Consider the following 22,738-nt stretch of genomic DNA (forward strand, 5'->3'; position numbering starts at 1 on the left):
CTCCTCACCTGCCCATTATCTCCCCCTGGTTCCTCTCCTCCTTCCCTTTCTTCCATGGTCTACTGACCTGTCCTATTAGGTTCTTTCTTCTTAATTCCTTTGCCTCTTCCACCTGTCCCCTCCCAGCTGCTTACCTTATCCACCTCCCCCACCTGGTCTCATCTATCACCTGCCACCTTGTACTCCTTCCCTCTGCCACCCTATTTTTCCCATAGCCTTTGTCCCCTTCTTTTCCAGTCCTGCTAAAGGGTCTTCGCCCAAACCATTAACTGTTTATTACACACCATACTATAGATGCTGCTTGACTTGCTAAGTTCCTCCAGCAATTTCTGTGTGTTACCTAGTTATAGAATTCCACATTGAGCTGCGACTATGAAATAGCAAATCATCGAAAGAGTCTCCAAGCATATCTCCATCTTCAAAGAGACAGCAGGAGCCAGCATGATTGAATTGACAAAATGGAAGCCAAGGTGTCAATCCTCAAGTTTGATTGTAACACAAGCTGAAGCTTGGGAGTGGAATGAACAGTTAAAGTGGCAGGAACAGAGAGTTCAGAGTCATGCTTGTCACAACAATTTGTGTTGGGTTTCCCCAGTGTTGGTTAAGCAGCTGCATCAATTCAAGCCCTTTGCCTTTCAGGAATGACTTGATGCATTTGTGCTTTTGCTGATGATACCAAGCTGGGCGGCAGTGAGAGTTGTGAAGATGGTACAGAGTGTATCCTCGAGGATACACACAGACTAATTAAATGGTTGATGATAACATGAAATATGACAAAGGTGATAACATACACTTGGTGAAAATAAAGAGAAATATAGTATTTCTTTTAAATCGTGAAAAATTGAACCACGTCAATGTCCAGTTATCTCGGAAAGTTAATGTGCAGCTAAAATAAGCAATTAGAAATGCCAAAAATATACTTGTCTTTCGTGCATGTGAATTTTTATGTGAAAATGAAGATGTCTTTCCAAATTCCAAAATGGCCTTGCTTGAACTGATCGTGGAATGTTGTGTATGTGCTTGGTCTCTTTATAAAAAGAATGAAGGATTTACTTAAAATAGAGGGAAGAAATATATTCTTCTGACTAGTTCCTGGGATTGGGGAAGGGTTTGTCCTAATTAGAGGGCTTCTTCTCCCTTGGTTCTCACTCTTCTGGAACTCGATGGGATAGATGTCTTCCCTAGCTGGGATGTCTGAAACTATGAACACTTTGTTAAAATATTCCATGCAGGGCAGAGATGAAAACAAGTTTCTTCATCAAGGAGTAAATCTTTGAAATTCTCTTTCTAAGTAGGCTGTGGAGGCACCGTCTATGATTATGCTCATAACACTGATCAATAGTTTGAGTAATAAAGGAATTAGGGGCTATGGGAGGAAATTGGCACTGAGGTTATAGAGCAGGCTTGAGAAGCTGAAAAGTCATCCCACCCCCTAGATCTGCTCCTTTTGTTCTTTGATGTGAATGTTAGCAATTGGAAGGATCAACACTTTATACCCTTCCATTGACAAGTGCAGATGTCTCTGCATTAGCCAACACACAAACAGGACTGGCCATTCAACCTCGAGTCTCTGTCCTGTCCTGTCATGTACTGTAGATCAGAGCTGAATGGGAAGGATCCAGCACAAGATCCGTCTGCTGAGAAACTGAACTGAATTGACAGTGTGTGATGTGAAATCAGGGTGGAATTAAGTACTCTCTCATTGTATTTCAGGGAATTAAAATGTTAATGGCTATGCAATACTGCGTATCTCCGCGCCCTATGCCACCTCCACCTCTGGCACCAAAGCCCAACAAAGACAATGCCAGGTTACAAAAAATCTTGAAGCGGATTGGAAAGCAGCAAGTTGCAGAAGTATCATTACAACTTGAGGATGCATCGGAGAAGCCACACTCATACCCGCCCAAACCCTTCCGGGCTTCTCTGTCTCCTGTTAGTGAGGCCAGCCTTGATCCAGAGAAGTGTGAACACCGCACTCGATCGCCTCAATCCCTAAAATCTACTCTGCCGCCTCTCAGACAATACCTGACAGCAGTAACCCCAATGCATGGCATAAGTCTGTACCCCATTCGGAAAACATTTTACAAGGGCAAGATAGAGATCCTTCAAAAGGCACAAGTAAGTGACGTGCGGATACCAGCTGAACCTCACAGGCAGGACCCTGGTCAACAACTGCAGCCTGTGGTTCCTGTAAAGACGTTTTTCTTTTCCACAGATCAACCAGGTAGCAAACAACAATTACCAATGCTTGCTATGCCACCTCGGTTTTCCCCAAGTTTTTATACGCAGCCTGGCACAGCGATTCCCACTGCAAACATTTCCACAGTTGAGTATATTAAACACAAAAGCCCTGTCCCTGACCTTCATGTTGCTAAGCAATACAAGGCCATTGGTCCTCAGAGCACTGTGACATCATCTACAAGACATGAGTTTGACATCAACAGAGCAAATGCACTCACCTATGAGCCCTTGAGGTCTAAGAGTCCCACCTACGAGCCTCCGAGGGCAAAGACTCCCACCTACGAGCCTCCGAGGGCAAAGACTCCCACCTATGAGCCTTTGAGAGCAAAAACACCCATCTACGAGCCTCCAAGAGCAAGGACTCCCACCTTCGAGCCAGTGAGAGTAAAGACACCCACCTATGAACCTCCGAGGGTGAAGACTCCTACTTATGAACCTCCGAGGGCAAAGACTCCCACCTACGAGCCTCCGAGGGCAAAGACTCCCACCTACGAGCCTCCGAGGGCAAAGACTCCCACCTACGAGCCTCCGAGGGCAAAGACTCCCACCTATGAGCCTTTGAGAGCAAAAACACCCATCTACGAGCCTCCAAGAGCGAGGACTCCCACCTTCGAGCCAGTGAGAGTAAAGACACCCACCTATGAACCTCCGAGGGTGAAGACTCCCACTTATGAGCCTCCGAGGGTGAAGACTCCCACCTTCGAGCCTCCGAGGGTGAAGACTGCCACTTACGAACCTCTGAGGGTGAAGACTCCCACCTTCGAGCCTCCGAGGGTGAAGACTCCCACCTTCGAACCTCCAAGGGTGAAGACTCCCACCTTCGAACCTCTGAGGGTGAAGACTCCCACCTTCGAGCCTCCGAGGGTGAAGACTCCCACCTTCGAACCTCTGAGGGTGAAGACTCCCACCTTCGAGCCTCCGAGGGTGAAGACTCCCACTTACGAGCCTCCGAGGGTGAAGACTCCCACCTTCGAGCCTCCGAGGGTGAAGACTCCCACCTTCGAGCCTCCGAGGGTGAAGACTCCCACTTACGAGCCTCCGAGGGTGAAGACATCAAATGTGGAAATCCCAAGAGAAAAACCCCTTACACATGAGGTGTCTCACGAGGGCGTCACCAGAAAGGCCACCGGTGTCTCAGCTGTGCAAAATGGTGCCGGTCGTGCAAATGTGGAAACACATCACACACAGATGACTACCATGGAGAAAAACAAAGTAATGATTGAACTCAGGCCATCTAACTCAGTTGTTGAAACAGTAAGCAAAGAAGAAGTGAAATCATTTCCAAAAGCAGCTCCTCTACTGAAAGCTCCCGACAGAATTAAACCTCCCCGAGGTAAGTTAAGTGGATGGTCTCGTCTCAAGAAACATATGGTGGTGGAAGAAGAACCACCAACATTTCCAGAGCCAGAGAAAGAACAGCCGGAGTCAGAAGCTCATAAAGAGAATCACAGCAAGGTAGAGAACAAGAACAATGAGACCCAGAAAGCAAAGGGTTCACGAGCTAACAAGATGTGGGATGCCATGCTGTTTCAAATGTTTGCCTTGAAAGAGCATTTGACAGAGACAGGGAAACCAGACCAGCAAGACCCCGATAAATCCACAGAAACGCAACAGAAAACATGGTTCAGTTCACGTCTGCCACTTCTACTTTTTAGGCCTAGATTTGATGCTCGAAAGTTAAAAGAAGCAGCTAAAGGTCCTTTGAGGAGGATTAGTAGCACTTTGTTTGAATCAGGGCTGCATCGCAAAGCTATTGATGGTGAAGAGCTGAAGGATTTTAATCGAACTGCAAAAGGTTGGCAAATAAAAGCAGCTGCCTAGTTATGCAAATTAATGAAACAAAGTGCCCTACTGACACCCAGAGTTTGCCCTTAACTCTGGAAACACCAACAAATTAAGAGTAACGTCAGTGCTGCCAGTATGGATTAGATTTTTTTTAAACAAATACAACTATGTTACTAAATGTAATAAAAAATAATCTCATCCAGATTCTGTTCCTGTGAATTTATTTAACTTGCTCCATTATTCAGTAACTGCTAGTGTAGGTGTTTTCTAAAAAGGCTGACACCTATGAGGTAAACCATGAAGTCTTGATGTAGAGCTGGGCAATAAAAGCGAGACCTGGTGTGATGAAGATAAATGGGAAAACAAGTCTATGGCAAATATAGGCACTGCAGAATGAGGCCTACTCAGAAACAGCACAGATGCTACCCCCACAAACATGAGGAAATGATGAAGGGCCTTGGTCCAAAACATCCACTGTTTACTTTTCTCCATTGATGCTGCCTGGCCTGCTGAGATCCTCCAGCATTTCGTGTGTGTTGCACAGATAACAGCACTGTTAAGTCCAGCTAGGAGAGGTTTTAAAAAGGAAATAAATTTTTTCAGCTCTGAATTCACTTTATGCGATTTGTAAAATCTCAATTCAAATGAATGTGTTGGGAATTTTCCCAATTCAATATTACATGAATTCAGTATGATTTTTTAAATTTTTAATCTGTAGCTAGACAAGAATCACTAATCTACAAATACTCAGAAACTGCCAATAGGACACCAGACCACATGACAAAATGTATTTACATTAAGCACATAAAACTTAACCAGGTATCTGAAGAATGAGAAATTATAATCATTAACAATGCCTTGAGTATGAATTCAAAAAAGATGACTAAATCTTAGACCATGGGATATTTCTGGGACAGCTCAGTGGATTAGATGTAACCAACTGCACGCTTCACATATCCCTTGAGCGTATACACCTTTGGTATGTATAACTTATTTTCCTTTTGTTGTAGGTTGTTTTGTATGTAGCACTATTTAACTTCTATAAAATGCATTGTAAAGTGGGAAACATTGAATCCGCAGCCTTTTAAACACTTTTCCCTGACGTGCTTTTCATTGAGGTCCTTAGCAATAAAACGAAGGGAAGGTACCTACAGAAGGATAATCCAATTATCAAGCTTTTTTTTATCATCTCCAAAATAACATTACTTCCATGGTACCCAACTTTTCCAGATTAACACTAAAGTTAAAACTTATTGTGCACTGGCAGTGGACAGTGGGGGGTGGGAGTTGTTATGCTGCATTGGACCTGGAGGAACTATCACTTTATTCTCCTTTACACTTGTATATTGAAGAACCGACTGGTGGTGCAGTGACATCAGCGCTGGACTCCGGAGCGAAGGTTCCTGAGTTTGAACCCAGTCAGGCCGCTCCCGGACACACTTTCCATCTGTGCCGGGTTGAGTGTCGAGCTCGCCACTCGGCCTCGTAAAAAAAAAACACTGCACTGTGAGAAGGACTCACAGAATCCTTCCTCCAAGACAACCAATTGAAGAATGACAATAAACAGTCTGAATCTTGATGGAAAGTATTGGGGTAAGAAACTGAAGACAAACAGATGGAAATTAACAACAGTTCACCTTGTGAAAATGTATTTAGGACATGCATTTACATCAGAACCAGACCGTTCTTGGTAAATTTAAACACTGGCCCAGATACACTGAAAAGAGAGGGTTGGGATCCAGGGTGAGAGCCTATTTAACTTGTTCCCTGTGATGGTCAGTCCTCTCTCCATGGCACTGAGACTATGAAGACTGCCCTCGTTGCTGTGCTCCACGCTCATTAACCTGATGAACAGATAAGCATGGCTTTGGCCCTGCTCTGGGCTTCAGATCTCCAGAATCAATTTTGGTGTGGATTGTTCTTGTTCATTGGATTGTTAGCATGATTTGTAGTTTTTTTCTTTCTCTTGCATATCGGGTGTTGGTCTTTTTTTTCCTCTTGAATTTGGGTTCTTTCAGGTTTCTTGCTTTGTGGCTACCTGTGAGAAAACAGATCTCATGGCTGTAATAATTCATACATTCTTTGATAATGAATGCACTTTGATGTTGATTTGATGTGCAGTGTTGAGCTTTGTTTCCACTTGGTGCTCTCTTGAAAACCATCTCTCATCAGAGCCTCTGTGCATGCACATTTTTACTATCATTACTGGATTGATGATTACTCACTTCAATGACGTTACATTCTGTACACTTCAAGGAACCATTCTTCCAGTACACATTCATGGATGGATATAAATCTCTGCCTCTCTTTGTTTATCCTTATCAAACTCTTCTCCTCCTCCACACACAACTTTACCACATTACCTTCCTGGATGCTAACGTCATGTGTTCTCATTGAATTCCATAATCCAGTGTGTTCTCTACTCTCTAAACATTTTGGGATTAATAAGAGCCTGCCAGAAAATATGCAACACAAAATCAATAGGGGCATAAATCACAAGATGGGAAAGGGGCCAATAGAAAGGCACATGGCAAGTCTTTATTCTTGCTGCTAACTACTGCAACTGCTACTAGGCTACACTAATGAAAAATATATTGTATTTGGGTGTATCAAGTAATCAAGCTACACACTTCTGTATCAAGCCTCTTTGTGGGATTTCTTTTTAAGAGGAAAGCCTCAGGGATTTCTATTTGAGGATAAAATATTGGTTGGACTGCCCAACTTAGAGCAGACAAAAATAAAACCCCACTGGAATTCAGCCACCAGCTGGTTTTCTACTGATCAAATATATTTTTGGCTGTTGGGCTAAAATCGGACCAGATAGAAACAGAGTGTTAATTCGATAGATACTTCTATAATATAGTAGTACATCATGTAAATGATGGAGCTTACTTTTATAACTCGCGCGTTCAATTCACATTCTCTGGTTCAATGGAAGTTTATCACAGAAACAGCTTTCAAACTGAAAGAGGAAGATGTTGGAAACCAGCACTTCCTGCTCTCTAATTCAAGATTCGAGATTGATTTTTGTAATTTGTCAGTAGAAAAGTGTAAAGGAAAATTAAATGATTGTTATTCTGGATCTGAAGCAGAATAATAAATAAAAGCAGAAAGAACACAATAATAATGAATGTCTAATGCTGCCCTAAATTTCATCATGAATCTATTCTAAAGACAGTAAATTTGTGTTTTCAAATGCAAAGTAGTAAAAACATGGGTTAACATGTTTTTAGTATTTCTGTGGGGCAGATTTTCCTCCTCTCTTTTATATATTCAAAGAGATTTACCTCCAAGAGGACCATAACCTTTTGTGGTTTGGAGGCTTGCATACCTCAATGACCCAGAGAGCTATGTTGATTGGAGTCAGGGCTTTATGCTTTGGCTGTTGGTAGGGTCACCCTTGCCAAACCCAAGGTCAAAGGGTAGAGGTCAGACTAAGTGCAGTCCGCCAATCCTCCAGGTTCGGCGGCTCAGCTCAGGGCTGATTACCTTGACTGGTCAAACAAAACTGTTCGAATGAAGAATCCTACATCTGAATGTGACGGTATTCAAGAGTCTCCACCTGGAGTAAATTGAGAACATGACTGACAGTAAATTGAGAGGAAGCTGATGTGATGGAAGAAGCCGTGAATACCACCGGAGATGGAGGACCTTCATTGCTGCCCTGAATGCCAGCGGCATAACGGGGAAAAGGAGATGTTGATTTTGGAAGGTAGGACAGCCCGCGTGACATTCTGTTGGTTCCAAGTAGGTCTCCTGATAGTAATTTCACTGCCACGATTTGCTCCCAAAAGTGATTTTTGTGCTATATTCCATCCAAAAATTAGTAGATCTTCTGTAGTTAGCCACAATGGGAACACAACACTTAACCTTCATTCTCACTGTCTTCAAATTAACCAGAAATAAAAGCAGAAAATATATGAAGCACTTAGTAAGTCAGACAGCATCTGCAGAAAGAGAAAAAGAGACAGCATTCCAGTTCAAAAACCCTTTGTCAGAACTGAAGGGTTAATTTGGTTTCAATTTATGCAGGTGTTGACTGACCTGCAGAGTGATTCATAGAGTCATACAGCACAGAAACAGGCCCTTTGGCCTAATGGGTCCCTGCCAGCCAAGATATGTCATTCAACTTAGTCCCATTTGTTGGCATTTGGCTATAATTTCTAAACCTTTCCAATCCTACATGTCCTGCTGTCTTAAAAGATTATTATTGTACCCACCTCAACCATTTACTACATCCATGGTCTCCTCTTATCCCAAGATAAGGTCACCCTCATGATGGAGGAGCAACACTTTATATTCCATCTTGGTAGCTCCAACCAGATTGCATGGTTTCTCATACCAGTAAAAACATTTCCCCTCTTCCTCTGTTCCTCACTTTGACCTTTTACCTCTTCCCACCTGCCTTTTCCTTCCTCTCCACCCCTTAACCTTTCCCACCCACTTGGTTTCACCTAGCACCTTCCAGCTAGACTCCTTCCTCTCCCCCTACTTTTTTATTCTGGCATCTTTCCACTTTCTTTCCAGTCCTGAAGAAAGATCTCAGCCCAAAGCGTCAACTGTTTATTCATTTCCATAGATGCTGCCTGACCTGCTGAGTTCCTCCAGTGTTTTGTGTGTGTTAATTTGGATTTCCAGCATCTGCAGACTTTCTCATATTTTTCACTTACTCTAGCGGCTCATTCTACACACATACCACTCTTCGTGCAAAAAAAAGTTGCCTCAAGGTCCTTCCCTCCTCTTCCCTCTTACTTTAAATATATGCCCTCTAGTTCATGATTTTCCAACCTTGAGTAAAAGACCGAGAGCCTTACCTTATCTATCTCGCTTATGATTTAATACACTTTTAGAAGATCACCTTTGTCTATCTTTAACTTCAGTTTTCCACCAGACTGAGTTTCTTTCTGATTGTTATTCAGCTTACCATGCTGAGCAATGAGTTTTGTACATACTTTAATGCAGCTGATTGTATCTTTTCCATATCATTCTACAAAGCACCTGTGTTAAGGACAGAGTTTGATCATTTGGAATGATCAGAAGCTCCTCGTCAATTATTCTGAAGGTCACTATCTCAGAAGTTCTGGAGAGGAAACTTGAAATGTACTGCTATTCCTTCGTGTGTCTGGGATAGCTTCCTGATAAGAGGCCAGTATCCTATTTGAAATATAACCCTAGCCCGGGAATTCCCAGTGAGAGCATGAAACAGGTAAGGCCAAGGCTCTTTAAAATAAACTCTAACTCATTTCCATCGATGAGAAACATTTTCAGAAAAATCACAGATTTGGGAACGCTGAATAGTGGGAAATCTTACCAACACAATTCCAATGTCACAATGCTGATGAGGTAGACACATTCCAGCAACAATAAAACAAAGAATGGAACAAAGCGAGAAAATACCTCATGTTCAGTCCTCTATAAGAATATGATCTATTTAGTCCGTTTTATCAATTTCATCTCCTGAAGGGATCCTCTACCCAAGTACTTCCTGATGCCCAAGGACAGTTAAATAAAACTCACGAACAATTATCCATTGACACATTTCTCCAACCTTGTTTTCTATCAGTATTTACCCCAATATTCCTTAAAAGCTAATGCTTCTAATTAACATGCCAAAGATCACGATTCAAGTGTATCTGTTACGTGTACATTGAAACATACAGGGAGATGCATCGTTTGTGTTAACAATCAACACATCCAAGTATTGCTGGGGGCAGCCCACAAGTGTCGCCATATATTTCTGATGAAGGGTCTCGGCCCGAAACGTTGACTGCTCATTTCCACAGATGCTGCCCGACCTGCTGAGTTCATCCAGCATGTTGTACGTGTTGCTTTAACCACAGCATCTGCAGTGTACGTTGTGTGTTCGCCATATATTTTGTTGTCGACGTAGCCTGTCCACAATGCTCGGCACAGCATCAACACAGAACCCCACAAGTAATAAACAATAGCATAAACGAGCCTCATTCCTCCCTCCTATTCACACATATACACTATCTTTTAACCCAGGAGAGGCCCCCAGCAGATAGACTCATGCCTGCAGACACAGTCTTCAACCTCTCCGGCAGTCTCGCAGAGATTTGTAGACTCGACTCCAGCCACTAGGCCTTAACTTCCAGACTTCTGATTCATCCTCAGGCCTTGATCCTCTGTATTGATCCCAGGACAACTGGATCACTGAACAAGAGGTCTCGAACTCTTGTCTCACCGATAGCAGGACATCGAACATTAGGTCTTGAAACCTGGTCTCATCATTTCATCAACTCTGACTCTAAAACACAGCAACAACTTGCTGACCTGGGGGAAAGACCCTCACCCACTTACCGCTGGTCCGACATCCAACCACCAACATCCCATGTCTACGTTGCTAGTCTTTGAACACAGAGCAGAGGCATTGATTCTGACCTGCTCTCTAACTCCCCCCACATCCCTATTCCTAAACCCTAACCTCACCTCTAACTCCCCTCTCTGTCTCCAAATCCATCCTTACGAACCTTAAATAAAAATTAAACAATTAAAAAACAACAAAACCGAGCAGTGACACAACAGATTGCAAAATGGCTCAGAAGCTTTGCAGTATTACCCTAGCACCACAGAGGCACGGAGAAGGGAATCATCAGAGGCCTCAGAGGGCTACACCTTGAACAAAAACTTATCACAGATCTACTGAACAAGCTCCTCTCCAAACTGCCAACACAGGATGACCCCCAGAAGATCTTGCGTAGACTAGAATAAATTCAGGTAATGGACACAGATATGCAGCGAGTTCTTTGAGAGTCGAAGAAACCTCTATGAACACTAAGAAATGGTCCTCAGAATTCCAAATAGATTTCTACATCCACATGAAGCTCCTCTGTGAGAAAACAGAATTCTCTCGGGTAATCTGTAAGGTGAATCAAGTAGGAATCTACCCCCCCCCCCCCAATTCCAATTGCTCTAATCATTCTGGCGTCCAGGTTTTCCACATCATATGTGATCCACACCCTTATACTCATTTGCATTCCAGACATTGCCAGAATTGAACTCCAAATTCCAACACCACAAGCTGTAATAGCGTCAGGCCGACCACTACGCTACTGTAACATCCGTGAGACCAAACAGGCTGAAAGGAGAGAAATGTGAAAAAGAATATCTCGGGGATCACTCAAATATGCAAGGGTATTCAGCTGAAGACAAAATAAAAGCTGGAAACAGCTTTTTGGGGACACATGTGATTCTGCAGATTCTGGAAAATCTTTTGCAACGCACTCAAAATGCTGGAGGAACTCAGTCAGACAGCACCCATAAAGGGTAATGAACAGGCGATGTTTCGGCTGAGACCTTGATAAGGACATAATGAGGGCCTTCATTCGAAACAGGGTTTGCCTGGTTCTTGACTATCATATTGAAGAGTATCCAAAAGTTGAATTATGATCAACACAAAAATACAGATAGTCCCTGAGTTACGAATGTCCGACTTACGGGCAACTCGTACTTACAAACCGAGCAAGGAGAACGCCGTCTGCCATTTTAAGTTGTTGCTGTTGACACTGTGTTAAGTGTGTAACTTTGTATTTGGCTTAAATTTTTCTTAGTAAGATTCACCCTGACCCCCCCCCCCCCACCCGTTCTGGTCAGCTGGTGGTGCGGTGAGATCAGCACCGGGCTGGAAAATGGAGGTTCCCGAGTTCGATCTAGTGACAGTCCGCTCCCGTGTTGGGTTGATGCCGATCCAGTGACTCCCGTACCATCCGTGCTGGGTTGATGTTGAGCTCGCAGCTCGATCTCTTAAAAAAAAACACTGCCACCTCCAGTTTAAATTCCCATGCAGAATATTGTGGAGGATCAAATACCCAAACCCAGCACAGCCCCCACTTGTCCCATTTAGCCTGTCTCAGAGCGGTGGTCCTTAGGACCCAGCGGACCTCAGGAGCCGGCGCAGCTCTGGACCCACCGCCCGCAGTGTTTCTGTTCCGTTGATGGGAAGTGATCGCGACTGAAAATAAAGTGGAAATAATAAAGCGTTTGGAAAGAGGTGAAACTCCATCGGTCATTGGAAAAGCATTAGGCTACAGTCCGTCAACGATCGGAACAATTTTAAAGGATAAACTGAGAATAATGGAGCTTGTGAAAGGCCCTACCCCGATGAAAGCTACAGTTATTACTAAGCAATCAAATGGTTTAATTATTGGAATACATACGTTTCTTAAGTGTTTTATATGCATAGAAAGGTAAAATATATACTATATACTAAGACAAACGTTTGACTAACTGATGCTAAATAATACTGGATGTATTTGTTCCGACTTACGTACAAATCTGACTTAAAGACGGACTCAGGAACAGAACTCTACGTAACCAGGGGACTGCCTGTATAACAAATAAATCAGCTTTGATTTTGCATTCTTCTGACTTAATATGTAAGAAATGCAACAAAAAGCAAATCTAAAATCATTCAGCGGTTTTAGATTTTAATCAAAGAAACCTAAAAGCTAGAAGAGAAACAACAACAGGCACCGGTATTTTTAAAATATTGCTTTGATGAGCAGAATCCTATAAGTAGATGAGGAGGAAATATGCGCCAGACAGCACAAATCTATACATAGGGCTGAGTAACATGTAACACACGAGTGTCAGACCTGTCATCGTTCCTTATACCATTGGTATATGTCAGACTGCTGAATTGGCTAATCTAAACAAACATTCCTGTATGAATCACTCTAAAGCCACAGTGCACATTTCATTTGGATAAATTTGACAAACTAAAGACAGATGGATCTGTTCCACAATGACTCTCAATTCGTACCGTTTCCCTGGAGGTAACTATACACCCCAGAGTAACTGGCACTCTGGCTGATTAATAACAAAGTGAATCAAAAACTTCAAAGCTAGATAACCTTTCATATCAAATAACAGATGCCTGTGCAACAATGCTGCTGGACAACAAAATGTATTATAAATAATAATATCAGAGTAACTTATAACAAAAGATCAATACTTCTCCTCTCCCCTCTCCAAATCCTTGAAGCCATCATTAAGCCTTGGACTGAAGAAATGACTGACTCAGTGTTTCCATTATGAATTTCAGGGTCGGGACCAGAACCAGCAATCCAGACTTCACTGAGAACATTAGGTTGCAGTAAATTAAATGTGTTTGCATCAAAATATTGAACATGTCTGTATGGCACTAAAAGCTGAATGCCCAAATGACGCTCTAAAAACTTTAAAATCAAAAATGGAAATATTCAGTAAGTCCAGCCTCATCTATGTAGAAGGAATCAAACTTGGCATTTCAAGTCAATGGGGTTTCACCAGTATTTTCTGTTTTATTGCACAGATTTGCAGCATTTTAAAAGGATTTAAATTGCTCAATCTAGGAACTGGCATGAAGCTGAAACACTAAACAAATGTACTAAGATATTGAGACTATTTATCTAAATTCAATTTGAGCAAATCCATACCCTGTTTAGTCTTCCCAGTGTAGCAGCTTCTTCCCCTCCATCATCAGATTTCTGAATGGATAATGAATCCATGAACACTACCTTACTATTTTTTTCCCTTTTTTTTTCCGCTATTTATTGAATTTAGTTTTTCTATATACTGCTTGTAATTTATAGTTTTTTGTTATTGTGCATTGCAATGTACTGCTACCACAAAATAACAAATTTGATGACATATGCCCGTGATATTAAACCTGACTCTGATTCAGGTTTGGACATTCTGTCGTGATCTATATTAGGATCAAATTCAAAATATGCGAGTAATCTGGCAGCTGTATTAAAACTAGTTCAAATGAGTCATGGACAGAGAACACCAGGGCTGGACCAAGCTGCTCACAACTCCAAATCCATAATAACCAACATAGTGTAAAATCTGTCAGGCTGTCTGACTAACCACTAGAGTAAATGGCAGGATTTGTCTTCCTTTCCATTCAAAAGGTGGCAGACTAGTGGAGTTATTGAACTAGCTACCTTCTGATTGATTGTACGTTAACAAAGTCATAGCTTTTGTTTGCCATAGTGCTGTGGAATTTCCCAGCCTCTGCTTCAACAGGCAGCTCCCTTCATTCAGCAATCTACTTCTACTAGTGCAACTTGATGGCTGAATCGCAAGAGGCCTGTGGCTGAGTGAGACTCCCAGGATCTCTGACCCAATCTTTTGTAGAGTACAATGCAGGGTAGGGGAAGGAGGAGGGAACACAATCTAGTCATGTAACAGTTCACCCAAAGCGACAGCCAAGGTGGCAGAAACATATCAGGCAAATAATTAATTAAAGGTAGAGGATTTAGATAGAAACCCAGATATTGTTTCAGCTGTCATCTTTCTTTGGAGTGAGGCCACACTCCATCCAAAAACAATACATAGCCAAGTAATATTGTCTAGGATTTATGCCAATCAATAGAAATCAAAGGAAGTGATGCCATCATCAAGTGTGATGACCTTCCCAAAATGATGGCAGATGGAAGACAGTGAAGTGTACAATGTGAACTCAGTCAGTCGGATTGCCAGTAATGTATGTGCCACAGGCTACAAGAATGAGTCCAGTACTGGTGCACATTAGGTTTGTCAAGAAACCCACTGTCAAGCATTTCAGCCCAATGGAAATTTACTTTTATTGAAGGCCTACTAAAACCCAACCTGTGATTTGCATGCTGACATCAAAGAGAATTGAACTCACTTGATTAACTATCTTCATTGGTATCATGCTCATCATCAGAAATGGGGACCTTCTCATATTTGCCATGACCAGTCGTCACAAACTTGTACCTTGCACTCGAGGGGTGATTCTAGAATTAAGCAAACAACAGGATTATTTGTTCACTACATACTCTAGAAAGAAGTACAATAAAATTAGCTTAACTGACCACATTAAAATAGCTTCAGAATATTGTTTCACTCAATATTAATAGATTGCGACCTAGATTATAACAACATACTATGGCTAAAATTATAACATTCTACTATTTTAAAAAATCCACTTAAATTTGATGTGATTTGGGAAATCACATCAAGGCAGCAAAATGGTGTAAGTTTAAGTAATTTTGCAATGAACTATTGCAATAATTGTGGAACTAGGGCCAGCAATATTGATGCTATTTGTCTGTGCAATTGCTATTGCCATCAGTTAAGGGATAATAGTCTACAAGTCATAGACAAAGATGGCATTGATGATGTTAGAAATGTGCAAAACCTCCTATTTTTCATTATTGAGCATAGCTTTATTTTGAAATTCCAAATTTTATTCAATTACTTGAATTTCAAATCAGCAGCTGACTGATTGAAATCTACATCTGAATCAGTGACCCAATACTCACATACTTGTCACATAATAATTACTTTAACAAAAAAGTACCCTCATATTATCACAAACGTGGTTTACTCTTTTCCCTCGATGCTGCCTGACCTGCTGAGCTCCTCCAGCATTGTGTGTGTTAACTTTCATACAATGCTTGCTTTTGTTTCTACTTAAGTCCTCCCAACAATGAGCTAATAAGTAGTGTACTCACCTTTCCAGCATTTGGTAGTTTGGTGAAAGAATGGGAATCACTCTTGTTTTCCCAAATATTCTTTTTGCTCTTCACATCCCCTGTCTTAATTTCCTATAGAAATACAATGATACAACATTAATTGTAATGATCTGATACCAATTACTTTGTTGGCTCTGCTTAATCTACTGATGGAAATATTAAGAAAATATGTATCAATATGACCCGTTGTAAAAACTGATTTACTTGCACATAAAATACACAAGTGCTTAGGTGACAGTGTTGCCTTTTTTTAAGCAACAAGATCTTTAACTACAAATAACAACTATTTGCCAAGTAAATACTTCGTTCAAAGCAGCAGCAATTAGCAACTGCTAAATGGCACAAGTAATGACAATTCAGTGCTTTAAGCTAATGTTTTGTTTCAGATATGTTATCTTGAAGAAAAATAACTTGAGCCAATGTATAAAATTTCAAGCCAACGTAATTAGTTTTAACTGATGATAGGTCCAACATATTCTTGAAGACTTGTGCATTCAGAAAATACTTTACAAAACACATGTCATGAATTACTCTGTTACAAATGAATGCCAAAATAACCAAACCGTTAAAACTTTATTTTAAAGCATGCTAAAATAACACATGGAGAAAACACAGTTTGAACTATGGAAGTTATCCAGATCAAATAAAGCTGATTCTCTAACTCTTCATAGTTCAGTTTCTGGAGCCAACTACCAGGGAAAACAAAACTAACTTGGATTCATCCAGCACACTTCAGATATGTTGAAATTAACTATTTTCCCCCCAAAAGCTTCAACAAGTTGTTTCCAATATACGAAACAGATCTAACAACATGAACAAGCAACTGCTCTGATTTTGGTAGTACTGGTGGAGGTAAGTCATGTTGGGATATCATCTTGTTTGGGACCAGGTCTTCACATTCTCGTTTCAATCAAATTACATCCAAGACTTAGTATCCTCACAGTAAACTGGACCGCCACAGGAAACCTTAAACCTTAGGTCCCAAAGCTATTCTGATCCATCCTTTTGAACTAGGAATACTTTCCTCTTGAAAGCTTTTAAACACCAATCTTCTATTCCTAATTTTCTATCTAGTTTGAAAGTGCAGCCAAAGAAAGAGCATGTTGTGTTTGCCCTATCTACAACTAGTAGACAAGGCCAGAAGAGGGTGCTATTGCCTTGCAACTTCGAATTATGATTTTGCTCTGTGTGGGGTTATTTTAAATGGGAATATTTCCAATTTGAAAAGCACAAAGAAACAGTAAATTAGTGATCTCCTCCTCCTGTGAAAAGGATCAGATTTTGTATTCATGTACTGTCTCATGAGACTGATTTTCAATGAACATCAATTTTTTGATTCAAGTCACTGAGTCCTCCAAAGCCAAAAAAAGCCATGGGTTTGATTTTGGAAAATATATCATTGCAAGTTAATTGTAAGATACTACATTTTCACTTATCTTTTAAGAATTCATGACCATCAGACAAAAGGAAGAGAGAGTGTTGTGTGTGTGTGTGTGCGAGAGAGAGAAGACAGACATACTGAATCCACTCTCTAGATCAGTGATCTTCACGATTTTGCAATAAAAGGGCCAAATTGGCAAAAAACCTTCAGTGTGAGAACTACTATATTAATACATTACTTACTAGTGTTTATTGGCTACATCTGCTCTTTCCCCATTTTTCTCTCTTTGACGTGCACACACATACACACCCTCAGCTAATGGTTTGCTCATTGCTTCAAACTTAAAACTAAATTATCAGAGTACATATACATCACCATTTACAACCCTGAGATTCAGTTTCTTGCGGGCATTCACAGTAAATACAAGTAACATAATAGAATCAGTAAAAGACCACACCCGACAGGATGGACAAACAATCAATGTGCAAAAGGCAACTACTGTGCAAATACAAAAAGAATGAAAAAGATAAATAAGCAATAATTATCTAGAAAGTGAGTCCACTGGTTATGAGAAAAGTTCAGTGATGTGTGTGACAATCAGTCAATGTATCCATTTGCTCATCCTCCATGACCTCTCCCATTTACAATTCTTCCTTCCCTGAATCCCTTCACTTGGAGTATTCTCTACTTCCATGCCACTGTCTCATAATCTCATGTCCTCCCACAGACCCCAGTGTATTAGCCCTCAAGTCCCCTCCCTCTCAGAGTCACACAGGGTTAAAGGAACCGCTAGCAAGAGGGCCTTGTGAGGAGAGCTGCTCCGAGTGAAATATCAGTTTGCTAATCCACTAAAACAGCAGTTTGGAAAGATCTACCCGACTATAAATTCTGATTTTATGTTTTGCCCCTGGATTTTCTTCTCCCCACAGAAGATGGACCAGTGTCTGGATCTCCTGGACACTTTGATCTCTAGAGGTTTGTCTTTAGTCACCCCTTGGGGTTGGAGAGAAAATTTCTAAGTTATTTTTGAAATGGCTTGAGTACTTCATATAATCTGTATATTTGGCTCTCTTTGTTAGCATCATTACAGGTGGCAGAAAACACTGGGAATCTTAAAGAGCAGTTGTGTCATGTCTGTGAAGAGCTTCATCGACTTTCCTGCTGGATTTATGTGTTCTTGAGTACCATAGAATAAAATAATGCATCGTAAAATAGTCAAGTGTGTCTTCCTCTGAAGCACATGACTTTACAGAAAGTAAAATGCACTGCAGTTTGCTTGACAGGTACCATTGCCATGGAGACACAATCAAATGGGGCAATGGTGCCTGAACTAACAGTGGGAGTATGGGAGCAGACAGAGGTCTGTCTCCCGAGCATGGAGTGGCCTAATCCTGACCTACAGACCTCAGCCAGGCCCCATGATCAACAGATTTACAGCGCACCGATCCATGAATGAGGGAATTGTGACCTGTAATGAGCAACCTGCAAGAGCCCAATATATACTAAAGCTGACCCGTGACCAAGTGTTATAGGAATAAAAATACAGGAGAACTTCATCAGCTGATGAAAACAAAACATTCCAGCTGGGACATGTTAAATCAGCATTTTAGCTTTTGATTTAAATATACATTAATTTCATTGAATGCTAGCAAGCATCTGTAGGAGGCACATCGCTGTATCAACAACCAGGCATTAAAACATTCAGCTCATGGAATACTATGGTACTTATTTTCCCTTCATTTTAATATTTACTTTGTTGACTGACACAGCAAATTGGCAGGAGAGCCCAAGTCATAGACTTGCCACCTGGCTCCATTTCAGCAGCTGCTAGAGATGCCTACAGCAGCCACATAACACTTTCATAGCAAGGGCTGACTGGGGTGTCCTTCATCTCCCTTGTGGCCATGGAAAAGAACATCAGCTCCAAGTACTGGAGGGGCAGGAGCTCATTTAAGTGAAAGGTTAAAGCCTTGCTTTGATATGTTTAAACAGCTTCATTTTAGGAGGAACTTAAATTGCTAAAGGCAGACAAAATCCTGGAGTATTTTAGAAATGCACTGGAGAATTTTAAAATGCAGTTATGTAAATTGAACCTCGGTAACTGAATATCCGCTGGAACTGAGTTGTGAAGGATTGTGGGGGTGGATCTATACAGATAGGAACACAATAATCCTGACAGTATTCTTCAACGCCCTATATTGGCACCAGCCATGAACACTATAATAACTGCAAATTAAAAGTTGTAAATAAATTGTTTGCAGGGCTTAACTAAGCTTTAGTCATAGGGAGTCAAGAGCTGAAACATGTCCTTCAGCCCATCGAGTTCACACTGTCATGCATAGATTTCTACATTAATCCAAAGGTAGCCTAATGTCATTCTCACCATACTCCCAAAATCTTGCCCTTGTTTCTACCTCTCAGCTACACACTAGTGGCAATTTTCAGTGGCTGATTAACCTACTAACTCAAATATTTTTGTGATGTGGAAGGAAATTAGAGAGATCCCATGCCATCTCAATGAAAATGAGTACACTTCCACGTAGTCAGTCAGAACCTGGGTCACTGGAGCTGTGCTAGATGCACCATTGTGTCACTTTCTGCTCAATGTCACCGGAACTCCAAATCAAATGTGAGCGCACATGGCTGGAAATAAACTCACACTTTCCTTCAAACGTGAGTTTTCACTACACCAAACACTCAACATTTCCTGAGGGATTCCATTGAGATGTCAGGAAGCTGTGAGAGTGACTGCTGGCTCATTGGCTGGTGTGGAGGAATAGGGACTTCGATCAGAGATTCAGGAGTAAGAAAAGTGTGTGGAAAGCTGTTGCCTTAGGAACAGAGGGTAATAATGTTACGTAACCAAAAGGAATCCTAGCCCAGATCTCTGCAGAACTATATGCACCAGCACCCTGGGCAGTGCTCTAAAAGTAGTGTAGCAAGGGGAGTAGCATTATTCCATGTGTATTAGACACAGAAATCTTATTACTATTATTTCTCTAGTAAGATAAATTGGACTCTTGATCTCACAAATACTTTGTTACAATTTTGCACCTTGTTTGCTTGCACTGCACAATCTCTATATTTTCTTAATTGTTCTATCTTATGCAGTGTGTAATGATCTGATCTGTACAAAAACATGCAAAACAAGCTTTTCACTGTACCTTGGTACATATTACAATAATGAACGTTTTGCAAATTCCAACTGAATTTTCAGAGTGGCATAATTTAATCTGGAAAAGATTGGAATCACCTTTTTAATCCCCCCCCCCCCCCCGGTGAAAGAATGAAATGATGTTCAGATGGTGCTGAATTTCTTCATTTCTAGGCCTCTGAACTAAAGCTTGGAGGGACTGAATTGGCATTTCTTTGGATTTAAGAGAAAGTAAATACATTTCTAATCTCTTTATGTGAGCACAACCCAGCTCTATTTTCATTTAACACAACGAAGGGCTAGGTGAGGAATTATCATTCAGCTGCCTGCTTTGGATTCCAAAGAATTACTGCTAATTACAAAAACTTGCCTTAAAACAACAGAGCACACATGCCAAATGTTTGCATTTTGGTTGCAATCAGCAAATTTCAAGAATGTACTTTGTCAGATTTCTGCTAACTCTTGTGTGGATGTCAATCAATCTTACTGATTGATTAATTGATTGATTGATACAGCATGGAACAGGCCTGACTCGCCCATAGAGGCACAGCACCCAGCAACCCCTAAATTAACTCTAGCCTAATTGCAGAACAATTTACAATGACCAATTACCCTACCAACCAGTAGGTCTTTGGCCTGTAGGAAGAGACAGAAGCACCCAAATGAAGCACACGTGGTTACAAGGAGAACGTAGAAACTCCTTACAGCAGGAGCGGGAATTGAATCCTGTTCGCTTGGTAGTGTAAAGCAATGTGCTAATCACTACGCTCCTGTGCCATACTTAAGATCAATAAGCTCCACGCAGACAGTTAGGACAGAACTTGGATCACCAGGGCTGTGCTAGATGCACCATTGTGTTACTTTCTGCTCAATGCCATTGGAACTTCAAAGCCAATGAGGGTGTGTGTGGGGGGAAATAATCTCACACTTTCCTTCAAACATGAGTTTTCACCACACCAAACGTTCAGCATTTCCTGCAGGAATGCTGTTACTTCTCTGAGATCTCAGGTATTGTGTCAGAAAACTGTGTAAGGGACTTCTGGCTCAATCGGGGATTCTGGGGTAAGCCTGGCATGGGGAAGTTGTTACCATCGAGAGGGTCAGGAGCCTTAGGAACAAAAGGTAATAATGATACTTAACCAAGAGGAATCCTGCCCAGATCTACCTAAACACATGTGCTCTGCAGAACAATGTGCACCAGCATCCAGGGCAGTGCTCTAAAAGTAGTGTGGCAAGGGGAATAACATCATTCCATGTGTATTAGACACAGAAACATTATTGGGTGCACCAGGGTGATTCGCACCGTGCAAAATCTACCACCCTCCTGAGAAACTGGGTGTTGGTTTGGAACAAAACTAAAAACAAACTTTGCTTAAATCATTCTGTCGCATATTTAAGGTTGGTCTCTTAATGCAATCCATTATACACGAATACTCTGCAAGTGTCCAATGATATCCATGTCAATGGACATGGATGGCCCAAATGTTTCACAAACACATGATCCATACAGATGGGACCTAATCATGCCTAGAGATCAGGTTTCTGATTAAATTATTTCAGTAAGTTCATGTAATTACAAAAGAATTTACGTCCAAAGCACTAAAGCTGTTTTTGTATGAATCACCCACTTAGCTGTGAGCAACTGATGTTTATAAATGCTCTATGGACAGAGATTACTTTATAGGCTCTTCCCTATGAACTTAATCGTTATTGTGGTCAGTTATTTGTGTCATATTTATAAAGCTAAGGCAATAACATCAGAAGTCTGTAGATGTAATTTGTGTTGGTGTGGCTGATGTTTGCTTTGGGTGACCAAAAGCAGAGTCACTGGTCAAATCAAACTGAAGCAGCATCAGCATTCCCATTCATAGTATCACCCTGCTTTTCCACATCACGAGAACTCCAGCTCAAATTCACCAAAGACTAAATTAGGTGATGACTTAATTGAGTCAGTAATTGTTATCTGGTTAATAGTGGTCTTTCTAATGTCTATTAGGAAAGACAAGTAGATTTGTAAAGAATGATCCCTGCTCTCAGCTGTGCTGGTGGATTGGAAGGTGCGTGGAGGCTAAACACTCTCCAGGTATGACCCTCACTGGACAGCCAAAGGTTACTTGTCAGCCTTCTTAAAACACCTTGTTGTGAGGTACTGAAGAACAACATTAATGAAGGTTATTCAACAGCCCAGACAATCACCCAGCCACAAATTGGAGGCAAAGTCTGAATATTTACTATTATTTCAGCAGCTCCCAAAAATAATCAAAGACGTCTCAATTAACTTTAAAATGGTTTTATAACATATATAATTTAACATGCAATATAATGTGTATAACATGTAAAACTACAGATTGTTTCTGCAGTTAAATTAATTTCTTCATATTTCCTATTCACATAAATTAAAATTGAATGCTGTTTAATAATGACCTACGAACAGCCTTACTTAAAATCATAACTGTCCAAAAGATTTTACATTAGTTACCATATTTTCAAAGACTTGCTGTAATCCCTGAGTAATAAAACTGGCTGAGTACATTCAGTTATGCAAACAAGCAGCTACTCTGAACTGAATAATTATAAAGTTAAGACCAACTACTGCCAGTAGTAAGACGACTTAACGCAACATACAAAGTGCAGGAGGAACTTGGAAGATCAGGCAGCATCTATGAAGGAAAA

At 41.1% G+C, this 22,738-nt stretch overlaps 2 protein-coding genes across 4 annotated transcripts in view; one reads left to right on the forward strand and one right to left on the reverse strand.

The window, feature by feature from the left end:
• Window positions 1-4,230, forward strand: part of prr33 (proline rich 33) — a 33,121-nt gene extending 28,891 nt beyond the window's left edge. For both annotated transcript variants that reach the window (XM_073049383.1, XM_073049384.1), the window contains one exon: window positions 1,714-4,230. In XM_073049383.1, coding sequence (XP_072905484.1) covers window positions 1,714-4,062 — 2,349 coding nt within the window. In that variant the 3' untranslated portion in view covers window positions 4,063-4,230. The remainder of the gene's footprint in view (window positions 1-1,713) is intronic.
• LOC140729541 (uncharacterized) overlaps window positions 1-22,738 on the reverse strand; it is a 170,656-nt gene that overhangs the window by 2,734 nt on the left and 145,184 nt on the right. For both annotated transcript variants that reach the window (XM_073049386.1, XM_073049385.1), the window contains 2 exons: window positions 15,510-15,602; window positions 14,681-14,789 (listed from right to left, as the gene is read on the reverse strand). In XM_073049386.1, coding sequence (XP_072905487.1) covers window positions 14,685-14,789; window positions 15,510-15,602 — 198 coding nt within the window. In that variant the 3' untranslated portion in view covers window positions 14,681-14,684. The remainder of the gene's footprint in view (window positions 1-14,680; window positions 14,790-15,509; window positions 15,603-22,738) is intronic.

The sequence above is a fragment of the Hemitrygon akajei genome, chromosome 6, assembly GCF_048418815.1.
Source record: "Hemitrygon akajei chromosome 6, sHemAka1.3, whole genome shotgun sequence".
NCBI classification, from domain to species: domain Eukaryota; kingdom Metazoa; phylum Chordata; class Chondrichthyes; order Myliobatiformes; family Dasyatidae; genus Hemitrygon; species Hemitrygon akajei.